This window comes from Falco biarmicus, chromosome W (assembly GCF_023638135.1).
Source record: "Falco biarmicus isolate bFalBia1 chromosome W, bFalBia1.pri, whole genome shotgun sequence".
NCBI lineage: Eukaryota > Metazoa > Chordata > Aves > Falconiformes > Falconidae > Falco > Falco biarmicus.
The window spans coordinates 4700443-4726130 of NC_079310.1; the positions used below are offsets into that span (position 1 = coordinate 4700443).

Here is a 25688-nt window from a genome sequence, read left to right on the forward strand (position 1 = left end):
CCATCAAAACCAGAAAAGATTAATTTCTGCAAGGTCTTTGAAAAGCATCTGAGATGACAGTTCACCGTTATTTTAATAAACCAGAAGTCCAAGGAAGGTCATGCATCTGAATATGAAGAGCCCCTTCCAAAACGAAGACAATTAACAGGCAATAAATGCCAAACTCTTAAAACTGAAAGTTCATAGGTAAGTTTATTTAGGCAAACACAATGCAAGTGGGCTTTTCTTCTTTTTTTCCCCTCTTTTATTAAAAAAAAAAATGAACTACTCAATCTGATTTATATGTGTAAAAGATTAATCTTATTCATCATCACTAATGTAAAGCAAAGGGAACAAAAAGTATTAAGTTCAGGCTACCAAGAAGCATTATTTCCCATCTTCATCTATTCTGAAGCACAAACCCAATTCCCTCTTCCTGACTTAGGCTGACAACTGAAATACATTTCTTGCAATTAAAAATAAAGTAGGATGGTGATACACAAAGACAAAACTAAAACACCTTCCTTCTCCCCTCTTCCCTTCTTCCACTCCTTCATTCCCAACTTTCTACCTCCTCCCTCCACACTAGGGGTGTGTGTATGGAATGGGGGGGGGAGGCAGTCAGTTCATAATAGCTCATCTGCCACTCCTTCCTCCTCATACTTCTTTTCCCCTGCTCTAAGGTGGGGTCCCTTCCACAGGATAATCCTTCATAAACTGCTCCAGCATGGCTCCTCTCCATGGGGTACAGTCCGTCAGGAACAGACTGCTCCAGTGTGAGTACCCTGCAGGACTGCAGTTCCTGACAGAAAACCTACTCCTGAGTTGGCTCCTTTCCAAAGGCCACAGTTCCTGCCAGGAGCCTGCTCCAGCATGCACTCTCTACAGGCTGCAGCTTCCTTCAGGGCCCACCCACCTGCTCTGGGGTGAGGTCCTCCATGGGCTGCAGGGGCACAGACTGCCTTACCACGGCCTTCACCACAGGCTGCAGGGGAATCTCTGCTCCAGCGCCTCTTCCCCCTCCTTCTTCACTAGCCTGGGTGTCTCCAGAGCTGTTTCTCTCACATTTTTCCCCCCTTGTTCCTCCCTCTCTCACACACACACACTCCGCTGCACAGCATTTTACCCTTTCTTAAATGTTATTGCAGAGGTGCCACCAGCTTCATTGATTGGCTCATGTTTGGCCAGTGGCAGGTCCATTTCGGAGTCAGCTGGAACTGGCTTTGTTCAGCACAGGGGCAGCCCCTGGTCTCTTCTGACAGAGGCTGCCCCTGCAGTCTCCTCATTACCAAACCCTTGCCACATAAACCCAATACAACTCTCCCTATACATACAAATTAGGAGGGAAGAAAAAAGAAAGGAAAAAGTGTGTATTACCTACTTCTACCAAAAAGAAACCAATAGATGAGAATACTTCTGCAATTATGCTTTAAGTCCCACTTAGTTTCTTAAAACAGTAACTTAGAATAGTGCCTTTCAATTTCTCTTTTTAATCTTCTGTGGAAGGTATAAGTTTGTCAGCAGGCTTGAATTCGCTGTTAGAGTTGGCTTTACTTAACTATCTTTTGTGGTCCACAGACTATTAAATCAACAAAGCAAATTAAATCCACAGAAATTAATCTTGCATTAACTCAGCTTTCAAGAACATAAACAATGGTAAGGGACCTTCATGCAAGAAACCACTTTCTTATTAATTCAACTTATTCATCACTGACCTGGGTGAAGGGACAGAGTGCACCCTCAGCAAGTTTGCTGATGATACAAAACTGGGAGGAGTGGCTGATACACCATAAGGCTGTGCTGCCATTCAGCCAGACCTGGACAGGCTGGAGAGTTGGGCAGAGACAAACCTAATGAAGGTCAACAAAGGCAAGTATAAGGTCTTGCACCTAGGGAGGAATAACCCCCATGCATCAGTACAGGCTGGGGGGTTGACCTGCCTGCTGGAAGGCAGCTCTGCGGAAAAGGACCTGGGAGTCCTGGTGGACAGCAAGTTGTCCATGGGCCAGCAGTGTGCCCTTGTGGCCAAGAAGGCCAATGGGATACTGGGACACATCAGGAGGAGCATGGCCAGCAGGTCGAGGGAGGTGATCCCCCCCCTCTGCTCTGCCCTGGTGAGGCCGCATCTGGAGTACTGTGTCCAGTTCTGGGCTCCCCACTTCAAGAGGGACAGGGGACTACTGAAGAGTGTCCAGTGGAGGGCTACAAAGAGGATTAGGGGACTGAAACATCTCCCTTATGAGGAAAGGCTGAGAGAGCTGGGCCTGTTTAGCCTGGAGAAGAGAAGACTGAGAGGGGATCTTATCAATGCATATAAATATCTTAAGGGCGAGTAACAAGAGGATGGGGCCAGACTCTTTTCAGTGGTGACCAGCGACAAGACAAGGGGCAACAGGCACAAACTGAAACACAGGAAGTTCCTTCTGAATACAAGGAAGAACTTTGCTTTGAGGGTGACAGAGCACACCCTTTTTTACCTACAGAGAAGTAAGGTCTGCTCAAGTGCTCCATGTCTTGTTCTACAAGAAACATAGGAAGAGCAAAGAGACAGGAAATCAGATTGCTGTTCAATTGGCACCAATGCTTCATTTCTGCATTCCCTGTTCTACCTAGAGCTTGTATTGCAGTTCAGCTATAACTGCCCTTCCTTGCTCATTACGCTTTCTTAATGCTAGCTAACATGTATTTAGTCCTATTCAAGTTTGCAACAGAATGCTTTCAAGAACACTACACAAAAATGTTTTTCTTAAGAGTCAGTTTCTCAGAGCACTGCTGTAAAGTTTTTGTACTTATAATTACTTACTATCCAGACAAGCTACCAGACTGCTATCCAGTAACAAGCTACCCTGTTACTGATTTTATTTCCATTCTGTAGAATTCATATTCCCAGACTATTTGAAGACTAAATGCAGCTTCACTTCCCTGGTTACAGTTAGATATCTGTCTGCAGTCACAGCTAGCTTAAGGAATTTTCCTTCTAGTGAAAGTCATTTAGAGTTCTGGAAAACTTGAAGAAAGGGGGAGGCAGGGGGGATGACAACACAACACCCACAAACCAACCAAACCACAACAACAGGGGCAAGACATACTAAGGTACCCCATAAGCAAACACCTTTCACAATAATTATTTTAATAATGAAAATAGCCTGGACAGAAAAAGGGCTCAATTATTTAATATTGGAAGCCTTCACCCTTCATTTAGAAAAACAGAATTTCTTGATAGCAAATGGCAAGCATACAAATAGGTTTTCTGAGATCTGTCTGAATTAGGCTACAGGGTCAATGACTGATACAAGCCTAGAGGAAACAAAGTTTAACATTTAAAAACTTTTTTTAAAGCTTTAAAATGTGCTCAGCAGCACATTTAAGATGAACAAACTCTCACTTCACAGGCAACTATCATGTTTTAAGTAATTTGCATCTTTCTGATATTTAGTTTAATAAAGTTGTCTGGATGCTTTTTTGATATTTAGTTGGTTTAGTCTTATGAGAATTGCTACAGCTTTTGAATAACTTTGATATACTGGTATTTACAAGTGGTCATAGTTTGATACGCAGTATTATTCCTACATTATTTTTAGCTATGTGGCTTGTTTCAAGTAGTAAAAAACTTCATAAATATAAAGTCATCGGAGTTGTTCCTGATAAGTTAACATTTGTTGGAGATCTTATTTATAACTCTCTAAAAGTTCAGAAGACTAGCTTTGTTCACACTGTTTTATTTTGTTCATGTTCCTCTACTCAGCTGACAAGGCTTGTTTTGGGATTGGCTGTTTGTTTTCTTTTTTTTTTTTTCTTAATATAAGTAATCAGGAATATTTTGCCACTTACTAGAAGAAACCTAAAATTTGTTTGCTAACTAGACAAATATCATCTTTACTGGAAGCAGAAATCCAACAACAACAACAAAGCTTACAAATTATTCACAAGATTCAAAGTTTACTGACTTTCTAGAATATTTCTAGGTATAACATGGAAGCTTGACATTAAAAAAAATAAACCTTAACAACTTTTGTGTCTTTAATTCTACTGCTCATAGGTTTCTTAGAGATTTGCACCTAATATCACCTAAACACTTCTCTCTTCCCCCTTCTTCCCACCCCATTACTCACTATGCTACATGCAAGCTTAATGGCCAGCACATGCTGAATGATCAGCTGGCCATTATGTTGTTCTTGGATTTCTTCACTTGGGGCAATAATTTAGATCTATCCCCTCTACCCCAACTGGCTGTTTTCATAAAGCCCACAGAACTCAGTTTACTTTATGACCTCTGACTGATGGAATTAACTAACAGGTTAAACAGGCTGTGATCAGAAAGTGAAGACAGACAGAGATGGGTAGACTGACAGCATGATCACAACCGCTTCTATTTGTAAGTTTGCCTTGCCTTCTTAAATCTGCAGCATTCATCATATTCCCAGTTTTAGAAATATTAACTTCCTAGTGCAGCAGACACTTGTTGAACTTAGCAGTGTTCTAGAATACAAATTTAATTCCACCCCTAGAAGTCCACGGTTATCCTCATCTTGCAGCAGGGAAGTTCTAACCAAGCTTTTCCAACCAAGTGAACTCTCTACATATCCTAGAACACCAGCAAGTGACGTTAGAGGAGTGGATGATGATGATGATGATTATTATATTAAGAAAACAGCTGGGAAAACTGTACTTTCACTTTGGAAAACAAACATGAAGTTAATGCTTTCCATTATACTGCTTTGACAACTCAACAAATATGGAAGCCTCACTAGAATTAGTAGTCCACTGTTCCAACTTTAGAGATAGCCTAATTAGGGGTTTATATAGCACATATTATGTATGCATGCATGCCCTACACTTCATAGACATGAGTTTAACATTTCAATCTAATCTGTTTCAGATTGATACTTCAGACAACTTTTGAGGAAAAAAAGAGTAATGGATGCCAATAGAGCTTAAATAGCATTAAAACTGTATTACGTAAGGTATATACACATGATTGTTACAGTTATTAAATGAAGCTAACTGATTCAAACGAGCAGATTAAGCATCTTTAAAAAAGCATGACCGGTCCTCCTAAATAATGGTCTACTTGCTCACCAGGAAGGTTTGGCACAAAGTTAAAATGTAAACCAGTTCTAATAAACAAAATACATAGCCAAGGACTGAAAGTGCTTACCTTGACTCTCCACTACTGTTTCTTACAACGTCTTCATCACTGTGCCCATTCATTGTAAATATTAAGTTTAAAAGATAAATAGAAGTCCACTCAGGTTAGAAGGCAGATGTCAAGAATCTACTTCTTGGTACTCTTTTCCAGGTGACTTGTTTACTCAACTGTTCTCTGCAGGTATTGAAGATTTTTCCCAAATTATCTAAAGTAGTAAAGGAAAATGGTGATATAACTTGAAATATTTGATGGTTGCAACTGAAAGATACTGAAAATAACTTGTCCTGTTACAACACTGAAAGGGAGTATCTACCACATTTGACATCATCTTTTTAACTGAAAAATAGCTTTTGGTATGCCATAGTACTTAAGAACAACCAGATCTAACTTTATTTTAAAGGAAAACAGCCTCCCCAAACACATGAATATAAACTACGGATATTAAAGCCCTAAGATCTAATTAGCAAAATTATTTCATGCACAAAAACATATCAGAAGCATTTCCAGACACAGACATAATGCTTACATCCAGTTGGGGGTAGAAGCAGGAAAATAAAGACTGCCCCATTTTAAAAAATTGACTCAACTACATCAGGCTAGTAAGATCGGAGTAATCATTATTTCGTATACATCAACATTTTCAATCAGATCTCTACCGTGTGAGATGCACCTAGGAAGTTTAGGCTCACTTTAAATGGAGTGCAAGTATGAACTCACTGATAATCAGCTAAAGAGCAGCGCCTCTCACAGATTTAGTGGTGTAAAAGAGATTAGGGGCTCGCCTGCAGGTTGCCTGCCTCAAGGTGCTCTCCTCTAATACAGCCCGACCTACAGCTCATGATGGAGGCAGAGGTCGCCTCGTTCCGGGATGGAAAAAGCCCTGCCCTCAGGCACTATCTCAGACACCAGGGCCACTCCAGCCAGCAAACAAAGGCGATGACGGAAGAAAAGTGATAGGAAAGAACCCTGTAACCCCAAAGAGGCCGCAAAGCGAGGCTGGGGCCCCCGCGGCGGCGAGCTAGGCAGCTTGGTGGTTCCTCGCGGATCGGCCTCTGTTGCCCAACGAGGCCAAGCTCCGCGCAGTCTGCCCTCCCGCGTCCAGGGTGCGAACACCCTGCCACCTCTAGGACCGGCACTCCCCGGGCCCCAGGAAACATCTTTAGCGGCCACGAAACTATCTCCTTGTCGTCCACTCCCTGCTCCGGCGACGATCCTCCCCGACCACCCGCACCGCGCTCTCGCGGCCTCCCGTGATCGACCGCTCCTAAGGTGCTCCTGGGGAGAGCCCACGCGAGGGCTGCCTCCTTACCTCCCACGGGTTCACCTCCCGCCCCCGGAGATGGCCCTCTGCTGGTGGCGCAACCCGCACAGGCGCCGCTCCTGGTCAAGGCTCCCCTGGCAGTATTGCTAATGCAGCCGCTGTCCTCCGTGCTCGCTTCTCCCAGCGCCCCGCCATGGCCAGAGAAGAGCGAAGGCCGCACTCCTGCCTCCCAGCCCGTTCGTCACAAGCTCCCCCCGCAGGAGACAGCTAAAGAGGCTCAACCCCGGCTGCCCGCCTCAGCTCTCACAGTTCCCTCCTTGCCTCCCTCTTTGGAAAACAGCGAGCAGGCCCAGGAGCCCCAGCCTCGCACCGGGCATCCAACCTCTTCTTCTCAACGCCAGTCGCCTCCCCATCCATCTTCAAAAGCGACAGCCACCACACAACTCCAGACCAGGGAAAAGGAAAGGAGCCATGGCGGGCCTCTGCCTACCTGCGCGTGTGCGCCCGGCCCGGCCTCCCTAGAGCTGCCCTGGTCCGAGACGGCGCCTCACCCCACGAAGAGGTCTGTGCTGCAACCTAGGATCGGAGGCTCTCCTGCAGCCCCCACAGGGCCTGGGCCGCCGGTTCCTTACAGCCCCACGCGGCAGGCTCGCCTGCAGCCCCTACCGGCTGTAACAATAGGACCCCAAACCGGGAAGGGGAAAAGCCTAAGAAGTAGGTGCCGTGTTGCTCCGCCGCTGTTTCTTAAGTCCTCCCGATCACCGCCATCACGCTGCTACTCCGCTCAACCTCCTCCTCTCTTAGTCGGATGGAAACCCTGGGCGTGATGTCACTCCTGCGCCCTGGGACAGAGCGGGGAGGAGGAGGAGCAACAGCCGGGAGGGGACAGCGCCGCCGGGCCATGGCGGCTGGAAGGGCCGCTTGGAGGGGGTGGCGGAACCAAAGCAGCTTCCTTGCCGCACCGGATACTGCTGGGGCTGGGAGCAGCAGGCGCTCGCTGGCCCGTCCACCCGTCGCAGCAGCGAACGGGCGCTGGGGCCGGTGTCGCTCCTGGTGCCCGCTGCAGCTCCTGCGTGAGGGGGCAGGGGTGGGGCGCGGCAGCCTGAGGGGCGCCTATGACCGGCGCAGTGTGGCGGAGAGCCTGGCCTTGGCCACATGTTACTGTTTAGTGTGGTGTGGGGTTTTTTTTGTTTCTGTCTAAAATCAGAGCCCCCTAATAAACACGTATGCATTTCTTGGTCTTCCTATGCGGTTACGAGTGGCATTAGGGCATATTTAGGAAGGCTTGGCATGCAGCTGCACAGAGGACACTTGCCTCCATGAGGAAGGCATTCCCCAGCTGGAGGCAGAACACTCTTTTCTTCCTCTTGATATCTAACTCAAGTTGTTTTGAAGTGATTAACGAGAAAGCTGTTTGTTTAAGGTAGGTCATGCTCAGAAAAAAAAAAAAATCATGTAACTTTTCCTACTGCTGGAGTCTACATGTTCCCAGAGTGGCAAAAGAAAGTAGTGGCTGCTGAGCGAAAGACTGCTCTGAGCAACACAATTACACAGCCAAATGTGTTGGAAAGAGGAAGTGATTTACCTGCTTTCTCCTTTTTGGATTCCCACATATGCAATTACACTCCATCATGCTAGGGAGGATTATGGGGTCATTACTGACCAGGATGTGGTACCAGACTTGGAATTTTCTTCAGCACCCTGCAAGAACAAGAGATTGAGATTAACATGAAAATGTGGTTTGCTCATGAAGGAAGTAAAGGCTTGAAAGAAGAGAGTTATCATGTGGGTATAACAGAGCAAGGTGGCTACAGTAGCTGTCAAATCACCTCATACTTGAAGAGTTGTGTTAGCCAGGAGCCAACATCTGAGCCACAGTCAATCAGCTAGAGATGTTGGCCTAGGGTTTATGTCATGGCTGCCCCCCTCAGGGTGAGCAAGGCTGAGCAGCCAAGGCATCTGCCACCCCCTCAGCAGGACTGCAGGGGTTTCCTGTGGCTGCTACTTCAGCCCACCAAGTATTGAGATCAGCTGTTACACACAAAAAATCCATCTCCATTTTGGAATGAGACTGAAGCAGCAGAGGTTAGGTGAGGCACTTCCACTAGTCCATTTCTCAGGCACCATAGGAAAATACCTCAAATTCTCAGGAGTTAAAGACAGAATAAATGTTTTTCCCCCCCTTAGAATTAAAAAAAAAAAATGCATAAGAAGGTGTTCAGACAAGAAAACAGCTTCAAAGCTTACAAAAAAGCTGTATTAGACTATGCTCCTTCCTGAAGTACTTAAGTTTGCCTAAGTCAGCTTAATGGAGAATACTTCATTGTGATAAATAAAGATACCACAAGATCAATGGACTTTAAACTCAAGAATGTCAGAATGAAAATAACTGCTTTAAATTAAATTTAAATCGAAATTTTTAATTTAAGTTAAGGTAATTAACACTGAAACACTTTTCCAAGGTGTACTGGGTGTGGCTGGGATGGAGTTAATTTTCATTGTAGCAGCCCACATGTCACTGTGTTTTGGATCTGTGGCTAAACCAGTGTTGATAACACACCAGCATTTTGGCTATTGCTGAACAATGCTTGCACAGCATCAAGACTTCCTCTTTTTCCCACTTTGCCCCCACAGTAAGTAGGCTGGGGGTGGGCATGAAGGCTGGGAGGGGACACAACCTGGACAGCTAACCTGAATTGGCAAAAGGAATATTCCATGCCATATGATGTCATGCTCAGCAATAAAAAATAAGAGAAGGTTTTGGGGGAGGTAGCCATTGCTCAGAAACTGGCTAGGCATCAATCTATTTGTGGTAAGTTGTGAAGTGATTGTCTTTGCATCACTTGTTTTTTCTTTCATTTTCTTCTTTCCTTTACTTATTAAACTGTCTTTATCTGGACCCAGAGTTTTCTTGCTTTTGCTCTTCCTATTCCCTTACCTGTCCTCCTTGGGTCAGGGATGGGTTGAGTGAGTGGATGTGTGTTCCTTAGATGTTGGATAAGGCCCCAAATCTGCAAACTTTTTCAATATTTTCAGTTTCCTGGCATTCCTCTGGTGAGTACTTAGGGCAAAGGAGTCCAGGAAGGCTGGACGTTCTTCTAGAAGGAAATCTTAAAGGAGCAGTATCAGGCCGTCCCCATGTGCTGAAAGACGAGCCAGTGGGGAAAAAGACTGGCCTGGCTGAACAGAGATTTGGCTGGAACTCAGGAAAAAAAGGAGAGTTTACCACCTTTGGAAGAAGGGGCAGGCAACTCAGGACTGCAAGGATGTCGTGAGGTTATGCAAGGAGAAAATTAGAAGGGCTAAAGCCCAACTAGAACTTAATCTGGCGACTGCCGTAAAAGACAATACAAAATACATTAGCAACAAAAGGAAGGCCAAGGAGAATCTGCATTTTCCTACCCAAAAATATAGAGAAAATGTGGTGGCAAACTTTTCCCCCTTTTTCTGGGCTGTTCTATGACCCCAGGAGCTGCTGAGTAGGCCTTGGAACCTTGAGTAATGAGTTGGGCGGTTAAGCACCCCTTGACCATACCAGTAACTCTTGCTCAGCTAAGGCAGAGAACAGCACTGTCCATACTGGAACTCCAGTTGACTGGTCAAAGCAGGGAATGAGAATGGAGACAATCAGTTGTTCCCTGTGTGGAAAAATCGCTTGGAGGGGGGAATTAGAGAAAACTGGGACCTAACAGAAGTTGTAGTATTATATAAACCTTTTCAGGGTGAAATACAGTTGCCACTTTCAAGATGGTTGGCATGCACAGAATCTACTCCATCATGGTTCCCTAGGCAACACAACCTGCTATTCTAGAGGAGCAGTGGAGGGTGGAGCAGAGTGGAGACACCACGACAAGGCTCTGCTGTACTTCTTGCAGGACTGGGAACTTGATGGTACCATACAGCTGACAAACCGCATAGCAGCTGTCAATAGGAGATATAAGAGAAGATGACTGTTGCTGAGCCAACAACTGTGGCAAAATCATTTTCCTTAGATGAACCTTGGTCATTATAATCTCATTGTAATACTAATCCACACCTCCATCCCAAAGTTACCCACCTCCAAGGCACGACCACCCCTCACCAAGCATGTGCGTTATATTTCTTATTGGCTATGTTTTAAACAAGAAGCGAGAGAATTTTACACCAATCAATAATGAAAGTGTGTATGACTAGAGTCACTCAAGCTCCACCTGAGAGTAAAGAAAAGTATAAAAAGTGAATGGATGAGGGGAGAAGTTAAGGAAGACTCCATCGTAACTTCTGGGATCAGTCGACAGGCTGAACCTGTCTTCTCCCCCATAGGGACACCTATTGGGTAAGAACTTTATCTTATGCGCGCTAATAACTAACTCACACTAGCTGTTATTAGTAATTATAGTTTTGGCTGTATATAGTTTGGTTGTATATCACTTCAAGCTTGTTTTTTCAGACAGTCCCTATCACCAGCAATCACGAACCTTAATTTGTCACGATTTTATATGGTTTTATATACGATTTTATATATTTTATATATGGGTGTTATTCCATAAACTGTTAGTGTTAGTCCTTAGGGGGCGCTAGTAGTCACTGTCTGCAGGTAACATATTCAAATAAAGTGGGAAGACCCGCTTAGGGGTCCCCCTGATGCTGTTGGCACGTTTCCCTGAACAAGTCAGTCAAATCACCCTCCAATCCAGCAGGACTGTTCAGTGAAGGGTCCCTGGAACGGGACACTGACAGACTGGTTGGGCACAAGGGTCTTGGCTTTCCTGGGGCGCTGATAAACAGATCAAATACTAGGGGTTGAGAAAATCTCTCCCCCCCCCCCCCCCCCCCCTTCACATGACACCCTGACAATCCCAGAATTCTCCTGCCGGAACATAGCCTGAGTGGTAACCTGAGTGGAATGATACCATTGTTCTTGGAATTTTGAAAAGTTACCAACTCAGGTTGCAGCCAGGATGGAAATTTACTGATGACTAAAGCCAATCATCTCACAGCCTTATAAACAGCAGTCCTAAAGTGAGACCCTTTTGAACTCTCCTGGACCACAGCAGGCTGTGACCAGCATCTCCCTCTGAGCAGGATGCTGCTCAGAGTTTGAAAACCTCCAAGTTTGCAATACTAGGGGGACTGTTGCAGAAAGCCAACAATGGGGCCTGGGCTGATACCCTTGCTCCTTGAGGCTCAACACTTCATCCACTGAGGAATGCAAAGGCATTAGATGTGAGTATTTCACTGAACTCGAGGCAAACTTTTAGCAGTATACCTTTGTTATAATATATATTGCACGCTTGAAGTAGTTAGGTAATTTTTGTGATTTAAAACAAATTTTATTGATTTTCTTTGCTGCTAAAATCCTATAGAATATCTTGAATTGTGAACAATTTTTTTTCTCTCTCTCTCCCCCGTTTAGATACAAACCAGTGACCAAGTCTGAGACTAAGATTGGATCTAGCCACACCTAAAATCTGTGAGAGTTTAGAAAGCAAGGGGGTCCGCTCTAAACCTTGTGACTCAATGGGAGGATCTCCTTTACCCTCTTATGCCTTTGATCTTTATAAACTATTTCCAACTCTATTCTGATTTGATTCCAACTTGATTTATCTCTCTTCATTTACTCCATGTAATACATAATAGAGTGAACCTTGCCATTGAATCTTGTGCAGTCACATTTCCACAAATTCATATTAAACCTCTTTCACTCAAACTCTTTGGTGGTAATTCTTTAAGCGATCTGACCTAAACCACTTCTTTCACAACTGAAAATGAAATTAATTCTCAGCCAAAATGTGAATGAAAAGGTTTGATTGTTTTTTTCTTCTTTCTGCCTGAAAGCTGAGTGCCCATAAGGTGATAATCATAGAATCATAGAATCATTTAGGTTGGAAAAGACCTTTAAGATGACTGAGTCCAACTGTTAACCTAACACTGCCAAGTCCACCTCTAAACCATGTCCCTAAGTGCCATGTCTACAGTCTTTTAAACACCTCCAGGGATGGTGACTCAACCACTTCCCTGGGCAGCCTGTTCCAATGTTTGACAACCCTTTCGGTAAAGAAATTTTTCCTAATATCCAGTCTAACCCTCCCCTGGTGTAACTTGAGGCCATTTCCTCTCAAACAAATAATGTTTTTGGTTTTCGTTAGGTACTTATCATGAATGTATCAGACTTCAGCATCTTGTCTGTTTTTTACATTGTTTCTTTCTCATATCACCAATATATTGTTCAAAACACTATCAGTAATGTCTCTTAATTTGTTGTTTCAAATTCCAATATGGATGGTTGTCGTGATTTAACCCCGGCCAGCAACCAAACACTACTGGCAACCAAACCTCACACAGCCACTTGCTCACTCCCCCCCACCCGGAGGGGTGGGGAGGAGAATCAGAAAGGAATTTAAAACTCGAGGGTTGAGATAAGAACTATTTAATAATTTAAACAGAATAAAGATATAAACCCAACAGTAATAACAATAACAATAACAATTAGGATGGAAAGGTGGGGAAAAAGGGTAAAATCCAAAGGAAGGGAAAAGGAAAAAAACAAGTGATGTACAGTACAACTGCTCACCACCCACTGACCGATGCCCAGCCAGTCCCCAAGAAACGAGAAATGATCCCCCCCCAGCTAACCCTCCAAGTTTATATACCAAGCATGACGTCCCATGGTATGGAATACCTCTTTGGCTGGTTCAGGTCAGCTGTCCTGGCTGTGTCCCTTCCCAGTCTCTTGTGCCCCTCCAGCACTCTGGCTGGCAAGGCCCAAGAAACCAAAAAGTCCTTGACTTAGTATAAACATTACCCAGCGACAACTAAAACCATCAGCGCGGTTATCAACATTGTTCTTATATCATATCCAAAACACATCACTGTACTAGCTACTAAGAAGAAAATTAACTCCATCCCAACTGAAACCAGGACAGTATCCATCCCTTATTCCATACCATTTACGTCATGCTATGTTCTCCAATACATCATCCTCACTTCTCCTGTCCTATATATAAAATATAAATACACAGATATCATTCCCTTAGTCTATGGACCATCCCTCTAAAATCCATTAAGTTAATTTAGTCCATGATGTTGGGCTCCATCTGTTATAACTGTCTCTCTGGGCAAGGAGGATGGTACGAGGTGTTGGACTGTTCCATGTTGAAGCCAGTTCAAGTCCTATTACAGCTGCACTGATCTGGTTTCACCAGTCAGTCTTTGTTGGTGTGGCAGTTGAAGAAAAAAATAAGGTTCAAATCTTCCAATCTAGAGATGGTAGAAATGGATGCCACAAGATTATCCAGTGTCTCCAGGGCGTGGGTTCAAATTCTACCATCATCCCCAAAGACAATATACAGCATTATGTAACAATTAACATCACTTAATTTATTGACTGTTTTCACCCAAAATCAAATCCCCTTGAGGCACACATGAACTTCCCCATCTTCCCGCATTACCCACCAAGTGCTCCCAGGCCCTTAAGCAAAAACAATCCCACGAATGGGCTTGCCTTTGCCTGAGGCAGGAATGACCCAAACTGTTTTCCCAAGCATATTTTTCAGGTGCACTACAGGAACTTTATCCCCCTCTACGGTACGCAAAAGATTTGACTGAGCAGGACCAGCTCGAGTAGCAGATCCTCTGGTATTAACCAACCAGGTAGCCTTTGCTAGATGTTTATCCCAATGTTTGAAAGTTCTACCACCCGTTGCTTTCAGTGTAGTCTTTAACAGTCCATTACATCGTTCAGTTTTCCCAGAGGCTGGTGCATGATAGGGAATGTGATATACCCACTCAATACCATGCTCTTTGGCCCAAGTGTCTATAAGACTGTTTCAGAAATGAGTTCCATTGTCTGATTCAATTCTTTCTGGGGTGCCATGTCACCACAAGACTTGTCTTTCAAGGCCTAGGATAGTGTTCTGGGCAGTGGCATGCAGCACAGGGTATGTTTCCAGCCATCCGGTGGTTGCTTCCACCATTGGAAGCACATGGCGCTTGTCTTGGTGGGTCTGTGGGAGTGTGATATAGTCAATTTGCCAAGCCTCACCATATTTATATTTCAGCCATCGTCCTCTATGCCACAGAGGCTTTAACCGCTTGGCTTGATTAATTGCAGCACATGTTTCACATTCATGAATTACCTGTTGTAAGAGTCGGTCTAAAAAGAATGATATTGTCTCAACATTGCTAACAGAGACCTGGAGATGGAACGTGGTCCTCATGGACACCGAGACCCAGTGACCCTGAAGGAGAACTGCATGGTACGAGGAGTACTATGCCGCTTCCTGATACCCGGCACTGGAAGGAACAACTACAATAAGGCCACATAACAGCTGTCCAGAAGATGAATCACAACCGTTGTCATAACAACGAACCAGAACATGAGTGCTTGAGAAGGCAGAGACTGACAACATTCCATGGGCCAGAGGAGGAGCAATGTGTGTTGCTCAGCATAAAAGAGGACTCCTTAGCAACCGAATTTTGGGAGATCTTCCCCACCAAGGATAACAACAATCGGAAGGACAGGCAGGATGCTGCTTGGACCTGGGACCATAGGGACCCGTGGTGGTAGCTATAAACCTCTTTCCTTTTCTTTTTACTTTATCTTTTCTTCACTTTCTGTCTTTCTACCTATCGCACACTGCTTTACGGGCAAACAATAAAATTGTGCTGTTTGATTGAAGCATAACCCCTTGTCATGGTCGCCTTGATTTTTTGCGCTTTGAGATCATAGTAAACGAACCATCACAAGTCCACTGAGTGCTGAGTGGACTGTGACACCTGTGCAATAGTGTCCATGGTTAAGTCCACCCCTCGATCTCAGGCCCATCTATATGTTGCATCTTATCCTTGATGGCTTGAGGTGTTATGGGCCCACCGAGCTATAAATAATTCACCTTTATGTTGCCAATCCAAATCTACTTAAGCCACTTCAATCTTGGCTGCTTGATCTACCTGCTGGTTGTTTAAATGTTCTTCAGTGGCCCGACTCTTGGGTACATGAGCATCTACATGACGTACCTTTACAACCAGGTTCTCCACCTGAGCAGCAATATCTTGCCATAATGCAGCAGCCCATATGGGTTCACCTCTGTGTTGCCAATTACTTTCCTTCCATTTCTATAACCACCCCCATAGGGCATTTTCCACCATCCATGAGTCAGTATAGAGGTAAAGTGTTGGGGTCTGCAGCGGGTCTGCAGACAAGTTAGTTGACTTCAAAGACTTAGCCGTGTACCTTTAAGACAGCCACAAATTGTCAGGTATGTAAACAGGATGTGAAGAATCAGAACTTAGAGCCACAGCATACGGGCACCTACAGCAACAGCAAATAGCAAGCAAGAAGAAGGACACAAAAACCTATCAGGGTCTGACACCTGCACTGTCTTAGATATATACATAGTTTGTATAAACAATAAAAGCCATTTTGTTCGAACCCAGCCACGCAGACATAGTGTTTCTTTTCAGTCCGCCTCGACTTGCGTCACCACATTTGGTGACCCCGACGTGCCTATATGATCCCAGTAAAGGGTATCAAAAAGAGATTCTGAGACTGTGCCAACGTGACCCCGGTAAGGGGTGTCAGGAGTGATCCTGAAACTGTGACCAGCGGGTTGCTGGGGAGGTGGAGCCTGGTGAAGGGGAGTAGCACAGCGAGCAGCTGCAAGATCCCGGGAGAAGGTGAGGACACCGGTAAAGTGAGCCACCAGGGACAACATGGGGAGTAAGTTATCTAAAGAAGATACCATGGTGCTATCAATGTGGCAATTAGTATTAGAGAAGCGTGGAATTACTTTAGATGGGCTTCGGTTAAAAGATATGTTATTGTGGGCCAAAACACATGGAGTGGAAATGTCTCCCGCGACTGCTCTTAGTGTGTGGACCTGGGACAATTTAGGATCAACACTGTGAGAAGCTCTGGAAAAAGGGTTTTTGCTTACCTGGGGACTGCTTAGACATGTTGTAGGGGGCTTCAAGAATCTGCAAGACGCAAATGGGTGCTTGCAAAATCAGCAAAATGCGAATGGGGGCTTGCCAAATCAGCAAAATGCGACTGGGGGCTTGCAAAAACAGCAAAATGCGAGTGGAGATTTGCAGAGTCCACAAGACACAAGTGGGGGCTTAAAAACTCAGCAAAATGCGAATGAGGGTACGTCGTTCAAACCTCCCCTGTATCCCCCTCCAGAATACAGACAAGAGGATGAGGGGGTGGGGGAGGGGGAGAGTCTGTGTCCCTTACCAGACGCCACTCTCCAATGCCCCGAATCCCCTAAATCTCTCCAACTGCATCGACTTATACTTGATACCGATTCCGAGGACGAGGATGACAAGCAGAAACCTCAGTGGACCGATCCCAGCCCCCCTGACTCCCCCCAGCCCGCACGCCTTCCCCCCTCGGCTCCGCCCCCCCCCCCCCCCACCCGTCCCCTCGGCACCGCCCATCCCGCCCGCCCCCTCGGCTCCGGCCCTGCCTGCGCAGGATGGAAATGCCGAAAACCCGGATTCGGGTCCAGCTACGACAACGTTATCAGTCACAGGCAGTGAAAAAGTTGGAGGTGGTAAAAATCAAGTTTCCAGTGGTACATTAATGACGCGCGACCCTCGGTGATTTTGGCAGGCTATAAGAGATGAGGCATTAAAAGATGGAAACTGGGATTTAGTAGAACAGATAGGCAGACCACTCCTTGATTCTCCTACTCCTTCCACCGATGCACCGCACGCATATCCTATTGTATTGGGAGATGTGGCTGCTGGTAATCCTCACGTTCATACACCATTTGCTTGGAAAGTAGTACAGGACTTGCAAAAAAATGTTTCTCAGTACAGGGTGAATTCACCGCCTACAATGCAGTTGCTGTGTTTGCTAACCATGGATGCTTTGACTCCTTTTGATATTTCTCAGCTGGCACAGATTATGTTCCAACCTGCGCAACTAGCCATTTTCCACGCCACGTGGCGAACAACTGCAGAACAGCAGGGACTGCATAATTTGAATCTTCCACGAGGTGATCCCCGGTTTGCTCATGGGCCTGATCTGTTGATGGGTCTTGGGCAGTATGCCAATCCTCAAGTTCAAGCTCAGTGGCCCACCATAGTATTAGATCAGGTAAAAAATGTAGGCATGCTAGCCATATTGAAAACTGCACAATTAGCAGAGCCAAAACAGCGTTATACGGCAATTAAGCAAGGTCCAAAAGAACCATTTTTGCCATTTGTGGAAAACTTGCAACATGCTGTTGCTTCTCAAGTGTTTGACCCTCACCTGCGTGACATGCTAGTAAGGCAACTAGCCAAAGATAATGCTAATATTGATTGTCAAAAAGTAATAGAAGGATTACCAGGTGAACCCAGTTTAGAAGCAATGATATCAGCCTGTGACAAGGTGGGCACCGTGGAACACAAACTAACAGTACTAGCTGCTATGCAAATGAAATGTTATTCTTGTGGTAAATTAGGACATCGTAAACAGGACTGCCCCTCCAAAAAACAACAAGCGCCACGACCTAAACTGTCCTCAGCGATGATTCCTTGTCTTTGCTGTGGAAAGAAAGGGCATTTTGCAAAACAATGTAATTCTCGTTACAATAAAGAAGGTTTTCTCCTACCACGCCAGGGAAACGCTCACAAGAGCGCGAGGAGGCGTGCAATGACACAAGTACCTCAGGTTGTTATACCAACCGGCCAGCCTTATGTGACCAATTATCAGGGAGGACCCAGGGATCAGCAGGGATGGATGTATACACCAGTGAATCAGTAACCCTAACCAACCATGGAGTGTTTAAGGTCCCTTTGAATGCTCAGGGGCCAATAGGGAAAGGCCTTAGTGCCTTACTAATAGGTCGATCTAGTACTACTTTACAAAAATATCCAAGTACATGTCGGTGTTATTGATGCAGACTTTACAGGTCAAATATGTGCCTTAGTTTCTACACCTGTGCCTCCTGTTACAATTCCAAAAAATACACGCCTTGCTCAACTTGTGCCTTTTGTGAGTTGTGTTCCCAGAACAGAGCCTAGGTGGTAGGGTGATGAAGGATTAGGCTCCACAGGAAAACCTCACGTATGTTGGACACAAGAACTATCTTCACAACGACCCAACCTGACCTGCACCTTGGCGTTATCGGGAGGCACTCCTGCAGAAGTGAGATTGAGCAGTCTTCTGGATACCGGAGCAGACGTAACTGCCTCCAAAGACTGGCCACCTCAATGGCCTCTGGTAAATAATGCAGCAGGAGTTGTAGGTCTGGGGGGCGTGACTAATAGCTACTTGTCTGTAAAACCTATACAGATCAAAACGCAAGAAGGACAGACAGACTGCTGCCATCTGCCCATACGTTGCCACCGCACCATTTACTTTGTGGGGTCAAGATTGTTTAGGACAGTGGGGAGTTCGTATCACCACGGATTTTTAACTGGGGCCACTGTACTGCAGGGACTGAAACAGCCTACCCTTGGTCTCACTTGGTTAACTGACATGCCAGTATGGGTAGATCAGTGGCCCCTGCCCCAAGAAAAGCTGTATGCCCTGCATGAATTAGTTACAGAACAGTTACACGCAGGCCACATTGAAGAATCACATAGCCCATGGAACACTCCTGTAGTTGTGATAAAAAAGAAGTCTGGTAAATGGCGATTATTGCATGACCTGCGTAAAGTCAATGTAGTGATGGCCCCTATGGGGGCCTTACAGCCAGGATTGCCATCTGCCACCATACCACTGGACTGGGACATTTTAGTTATTGATCTGAAAGATTGTTTTTTTACCATTCCTTTAGATCCAAAAGACAAAGAAAAGTTTGCTTTTACAGTACCATCTAGAAATAATTCTGAGCCCACAAAACGGTACCACTGGACCGTGCTGCCGCAGGGCATGAGAAACTCGCCAACCATTTGTCAATGGTTTGTGGCCCAAGCCCTGAGCTCTGTGAGAGACAAATACAAGGATGTTTACTGTTATCATTACATGGATGACATTCTGCTGGCAGCACTGTCAACAGAACTGCTGGACGTAGTTGGAAAAGCTGCCAGACATAGCTTAGCAGAGTTTGGATTGGTTGTAGCTCCTGAAAAAGTTCAGAGACAAGAGCCTTGGAAATATCTGGGCATGGATGTGATGAAAAGAACTGTGTCTCCACAACCTATCAAATTAAAATTGGACATAAAGACTTTGAATGATGTCCAAAAACTTGCAGGAATGCTAAATTGGTTACGGCCTTATTTAGGCCTTACTAATGAACAAATGCAACCTCTTTTGCAACTTTTAAAAGGAGACACAGATCTTTTAGCCCCAAGGTATTTAACGCCTGCAGCCTTAGCACTTGTGAATGAAGTTGAACAATTGATCTCTTTGTGACATGTGTGGCGTGTAGATATCACGCTTCCTTTAAGTGGTTTTATTTTAGTGGACCAATCTTCCCCTTATGCTATGTTGGCCCAATGGAACCAGGCTTGGGAAGATCCGCTGCATGTACTTGAATGGTTGTTTTTGCCTTTGCAGCCTAAGAAAACTGCTGTTGAATGGTATGAACTTGTTGCCGATTTGATCATAAAAATCCAAAAAAGATGTTTAGAGTTGACTGGAGCTGATCCCTGTACAACAATACTATGTTGAATGGGCGCTGTTAAATTCTGCTGCCCTTCAAGTGGCTCTTGCCAATTTTCAAGGGCAAATTCAGTACCATCACCCACCTCATCCACTTCTGAAAATGACTGTACATCTAACTTTGCAGCCACGGCAACTAAGTCAAAGACAACCAGTTGAAGGTGACACAGTATTTACAGATGGATCTGGAAAAATGGGAAAAGCCGCAGTTGCTTGGAAAAAAAATGGGCAATGGCATTCCCAAATTGTATATCAGGAAGGATCCCTGCAAGTTGTAGAATTACGGGCTGCGGCTTTGGCATTTCAGTATTTTCCAGGCCCTCTTAATCTTGTTACTGATTCGGCATATGTAGCAGCCCTCCTTCCCAAGCTAGATATGGCTGTCTTTGGCCATGTCAACAACCCCAAGCTTTTTGCAGTTTTGACTCTAGTTTGGGAAGAGATTCGGAAACGCCATTCTCCGTATTATGTTATGCATGTTAATAGCCATACTTCCCTACCTGGTTTTATAATTGAAGGCAATGCTAGAGTTGATGCTCTAATTTCTGTGGCTCTGTCAGTGCCTGTTCCTGATGTCCATCAGCAAGCCGTGTTAGCCCACCAATTCTATCAGAATTGGCGATCCTTGTATCACCAGTTTGGCCAAAAGGGTCTCTCTCAGGCTGCTGCACGCAGTATTGTTGCAGACTGTCCAGACTGTCAAAATGTTACTCCTGTGCCAAATTATGGAGTTAATCCTAGAGGCCTTCAAGCTTTACAACTTTGGCAAACAGATGTAACTCATTGCAATGAGTTTGGCAGACAAAAATACGTCCATGTTACAATAGATACCTATTCTACTGCAATGATTGCTACTGCCCACACAGGTGAGACCAGTCGTGACGTCATTCGGCACTGGCAACGCGCTTTTTCTGTGCTCGGTGTCCCTCTGGTGTTGGGGCTCTTGCTGTATTGAATGATTATACTGAACTCTGAAGCAAGTGGAAAAATACTGAAGAAATAAGACGAGGTTACGGCCAGAACAGTGGGATGAAGAAAAAGGAGCAAATTGCAGATGTTTGCTCAAAACCAAGGCCAACGGGACGTGATAAGAGGAGCTGGGAAACCGCAGAAAGGAGCCTACATGCCAGAACAAGCAGAAACAGAAATCTTCCCAGTAAACAATTGTTAACCAATCATATTATTATACGCTTGTAAAATAGCCAACCACATTATTGCACGCTTATAGAATGCCTTATAAAAGTCTACCTGGTTTGTACAATAAACGGATCAGATCTTGAACTCTGTGAGTATTTGAATCTGACTCCCGCTCGCCCGAAATGCCCGCAGCACTCTTGAAATCAAAACAGACCGTGGACCTGCCTATAGTTCCAGGCCTGTCAGTCAGTTCCTTTCCCAATGGGGTATCTCCCACAAATTTGGAATTCTCCATTCCCCTACGGGCCAAGCCACTGTTGAACGCATGAATGGTACTCTTAAATGCCAGCTTGAAAAACAAAAAGGGGGAATGAAGGGAATGACTCCAGAAGCACGATTGGAGAAAGCATGTTATGTTTTGAACTTTCTGAAAATCTCTGCCGACTATGCGGTGCCTCCCATTGTGCGACATTTTATGTCAATTGGTGACAAGCAGCAAAAGCATGAAGGTGTCTTAGTACGCATGAAAGACCCTCGTACCGGGCATTGGTCGGGACCACATGAATTGTTAACTTGGGGGAGAGGTTATGCTTGTGTTTCTACAGATGAAGGTCTACGATGGATACCTGCTCGCTGTCTACGGCCTGAGCTTAGCGTGCCGGATTGTGGGAGCGCTGCTGCCGCCAGTCAACCCAGCAACTAATGTGTGGCCTCCTTACTGAACCAGTCCTTGTTTGGTGTGCCCTTCCTTGAAATTGACTTGCAGACATTGTTGGAAAAAAGTGAATGTATGCGGAAATGAAGAATCTTACTGAAAGTCTTGATATTTTCGATAATTGATTACCTCTGTATAATGTTAACCCAAAAGAAGTCAATATTGTTTGCACTTTAAATGTCGATACCTTGTTTATTAGACAGTTAAGAATGTGAGTCAAATTTGCCACCATTATATACAAAACAGAGCAACTACTGGTTTTTGTTGTTGGCTCAAGAACATGGCTGTGAGGATTTTGATGGTATGTGCTGCATGGATTTTAGGTGCCACATTGCAGCAACATGTTACCAAAATCTGAGAAAATGTCAGCCATTTTGGCATCCATTCACTCAATTGGCAGTATTGTTTGGTTGCTATTACTTTGGTTGCCGTCATGTTTGCAAGGGCCCTGCAGAACATGACAAACCTGGTACTAGCTGTTCAAAAAACAAAAAGGGGGAATTGTTGGGGTCTGCAGTGGGTCTGCAGACAAGTTAGTTGACTTCAAAGACTTAGCCGTGTACCTTTAAGACAGCCACAAATTGTCAGGTATGTAAACAGGATGTGAAGAATCAGAACTTAGAGCCACAGCATACTGGCACCTACAGCAACAGCAAATAGCAAGCAAGAAGAAGGACACAAAAACCTATCAGGGTCTGACACCTGCACTGTCTTAGATATATACATAGTTTGTATAAACAATAAAAGCCATTTTGTTCGAACCCAGCCACGCAGACATAGTGTTTCTTTTCAGTCCGCCTCGACTTGCGTCACCACAGTAAAGTATAGGCCATCTTTCTCGTTCAGCAATATCTAAAGCCAACTGGATAGCTTTCACTTCTGCAAACTGGCTCGATTCACATTCTCCTTCAGCAGTTTCTGCAACTTGTCGTAGGGGACTCCATATAGCTGCCTTCCACCTCCAATGCTTTCCTACAATACGACAGGACCCATCAGTAAACAAGGCATATTGCTTCTCATGTTCTGGCAGCTCATTATACAAAGGGGCTTCTTCAGCACGTCTCACCTCTTCCTCTGATGACATCCCAAAATCTTCATGTTCTGGCCAATCCATAATAATTTCCAAAATTCCTGAACGATTGGGATTTCCTACCCAAGCTCGTTGTGTAATCAGCACAATCCGCTTACTCCATGTAGCATCAGTTGCATAATGTGTAGAAGAAATCCTCCCTTTAAACATCCATCCCAGCACTGGTAACCAGGGTGCCAAGAGGAGCTGTGCTTCAGTACCAATCACTTCTGAAGCAGCTCAAACTCCTTCATAAGCTGCCAATATCTCTTTTTCAGTTGGAGTACAGCGGGCCTCAGATCCTTTATATGCCCAACTCTAAAAACCCAAAGGTCATCCTCGAGTTTCCCCTGGTGCTTTCTGCCAGAGGCTCCAGGTAGGGACATTCTCCCTGGATGTGGTGTAGAGCACATTCTTTACATCTTGCCCAGTCCAAATGGGCCCAAGGGCTACTGCTTGAACTATCTCCTGTTCAATTTGTTCAAAGGCTTTTTGTTGCTCAGGACCCCATTCGAAATCATTCTCCTTCTGGGTCACATGATAAAGAGGGCTACAATCATACTGTATTTTAGAATGTGCATTCTCCAAAAAACGATGACACCTAAGAAAGCCTGAGATTCTTTCTTATGAGTTGGTGGAGACATCACGGCTATTTTGTTGACCACATCCATTGCGATTTCACAAAGTCCATCTTGCCATTTTATTCCCAATACCTGGATCTCCTGTGTGGGTCCCTTGACTTTACTTTGTTTTATAGCAAAACCAGCTTTCAGAAGGATTTGGACTATTTTCTCCCCTTTATCAACAACTTCTGCTTTATTGCCCCATATGATGATGTCATCAATATATTGCAGATGTTCTGGAGCTCCACCCTGTTCTAGTGCGGCCTGGATCAGTCCATGGCAATTGGTAGGGCTGTGTTTCCACCCCTGAGGCAGATGATTCCAGGTGTATTGGATGCCCCTCCAAGTGAAGGCAAACTGTGGCCTGCACTCCACAGCCAATGGGAACGAGAAAACCGCATTTCCAATATCAATGGTGGCATACCACTTGGCCGCCTTTGATTCCAGGTCATACTGAAGTTCTAGCATGTCTGGTATAGAAGCACTCAATGGCAGCGCAACTTAATTCAGGCCACGATAGTCCACTGCTAGTCTCCATTCTCCATTAGATTTTTGCACATACATCTATACATCTGGGAAATTTATGGGAACAGCAGGTAGGATAGTAAATGATTCTATTTAATTATGATTCAGTTTTGCCACAAGCCACATAACAATACTTAGGGTCAGCTTTCAGATTAAGATCTAAAAGGTTATAGATTTATAAATGAAAGAACAGCTGTTACAGGAATAACATTACAGTACAATAGTCACCAATGACATCATTAACAATCTGTGAATTGAATTTGTTTCCTTCTCTTTCTCATTATTTATTATTTGGGAGTCACTTGTTTTAGGGTTTTATTAAACTGACGCGCGGAAAACGGACTCCACAATCCGTAAGATTGTAAAGTAGGTATGTTTAATCAGCGCTGGGCAGCACGGGGGTAGTCCCGCCAAAAACCGTGCGCGCCTGGCGCGAAAACTTGTGCGATTTTATAAGGCAACTCATTACATATTCATAACTATGTCGTAATCCGCCTATACATATGCATTACCTATCCCCGCTTTGTATTAAAATTAGCTCTGCGAGTCATTTCCATATTTTTCTCTCGACTGAGTTTGCGCAGTGTCCCCTGGTGGTGGTCGTCAGGGGTCCTGAGGATGAAGGCAGGTGAGTCTTCCTCGTGACCGCTAGTTGCCTCCACATCTGGCGCAGGCTCAGTAACGTCCTGCTCTTTGTCCAAACCGCAGAACCGGCTTTGGCTTGTTCTTGCAAGGTTGTAATCTTTCTTTGGACTTATATGGTCATAAAGCTGGACTTATATGGTCATGAAGCCCTTTACTCCCGTACACCTTATCACAGCACCCAAGCAAACCGTGTAAAATTTGGCAAACAGCTAAACAGACTATCATAGTCATTAAACTTTACAACTTTACCCTAAACAGCTAAATAGACTATCATAGTCATTAAATTTTACAACTTTTACCCTAAACAGCTAAGCAGACTATTACAATCGTTAAATTTTACAACTTTACCCTAATCAGCTAAACAAACTATTATAATCATTAAACTCTACCCTATCTCTTACCCCCCCCCCCCAACATCTTTTTTAATTTCTTCATTGCACCATGAGGTATTTTTTGATTTATGTAAATTTATGTTAGCTATTTCTTTTCTGGTGTAATTTCTCTAGTAAAGACTGAAAAAACTGTGCCATAGTGGCATGACTTTTCTATTAATACTGTTTTTCTTTTGCAATGGTTAAGCTACACAGTTTGAACTTTACTGCATTTCTATACTCTGCAACAATATACAGTAAATTCAGCTTTTAATCCAAATTTATTCTTATTGCTTTGACAGCAAATTGTATATTACAATAATGGTATCTTTTTTTAAGCAAAAATAGCTTGAAAGCCTAGTGTATTGGTAAAGTTTTAAATATCTTTACTATTTGATTGAAATGTATCACAGCAAGCTAAGAAATCTGTTTTTTTGCAGTGATCCTCACCACTGATTACTTGTCCAAACAGCTCTTCCGGTGTATCTCCAAAGAATGGCACACACACAACAAGAAATTCATGAAGTATAATTCCCATAGCCCACCAGTCCACTGGTTTTCCATAACCCTGTCTCAGTATCACTTCAGGAGCTATGTATTCAGGTGTACCACAGACCTAAAAGAAAGAAAATAAG

General features: G+C 44.5%; 2 protein-coding genes, 1 long non-coding RNA gene and 1 pseudogene across 7 annotated transcripts in view; 1 reads left to right on the forward strand and 3 right to left on the reverse strand.

Annotated features, from left to right (window-relative positions):
* The window catches only part of LOC130142131 (chromodomain-helicase-DNA-binding protein 1-like), a 74523-nt gene extending 66918 nt beyond the window's left edge, over positions 1-7605 (reverse strand). For 2 of the 4 annotated variants that reach the window (XR_008819299.1, XM_056323573.1), the window contains exons 1-2: positions 6880-7605; positions 5138-5333 (exon numbers count right to left, since the gene is read on the reverse strand). Coding sequence is in view for 3 of the 4 variants with exons in the window: in XM_056323573.1 (XP_056179548.1) it covers positions 5138-5190 (53 nt within the window). In the remaining variant the exon portion in view is untranslated. The remainder of the gene's footprint in view (positions 1-5137; positions 5334-6879) is intronic. The other 2 variants (XM_056323572.1, XM_056323571.1) reach the window with 1 other exon arrangement.
* Positions 7606-12782: 5177 nt separating this feature from the next.
* On the reverse strand, positions 12783-16289 carry LOC130142164 (uncharacterized). Its single transcript, XR_008819317.1, has 2 exons — positions 15604-16289; positions 12783-13628 (listed from the first exon to the last, which is right to left on the reverse strand). It is a non-coding gene; the product is annotated as an uncharacterized LOC130142164 (long non-coding RNA).
* Positions 16290-16796: 507 nt separating this feature from the next.
* Positions 16797-20898, forward strand: LOC130142144 (endogenous retrovirus group K member 6 Gag polyprotein-like). 2 transcript variants are annotated; one of them, XM_056323622.1, is made up of 2 exons: positions 16797-18582; positions 20835-20898. In XM_056323622.1, exon 1 carries the CDS (start codon positions 17212-17214, stop codon positions 18121-18123), a length of 912 nt encoding a protein of 303 aa, XP_056179597.1. In that variant the 5' UTR covers positions 16797-17211; the 3' UTR covers positions 18124-18582; positions 20835-20898. The 2 variants fall into 2 exon arrangements, with proteins under 2 accessions (XP_056179597.1, XP_056179595.1); XM_056323620.1 differs by lacking the exon at positions 20835-20898 and adding an exon at positions 19864-19978.
* Positions 20899-24549: 3651 nt separating this feature from the next.
* LOC130142111 (solute carrier family 12 member 2-like) overlaps positions 24550-25688 on the reverse strand; it is a 38622-nt pseudogene continuing 37483 nt past the window's right edge.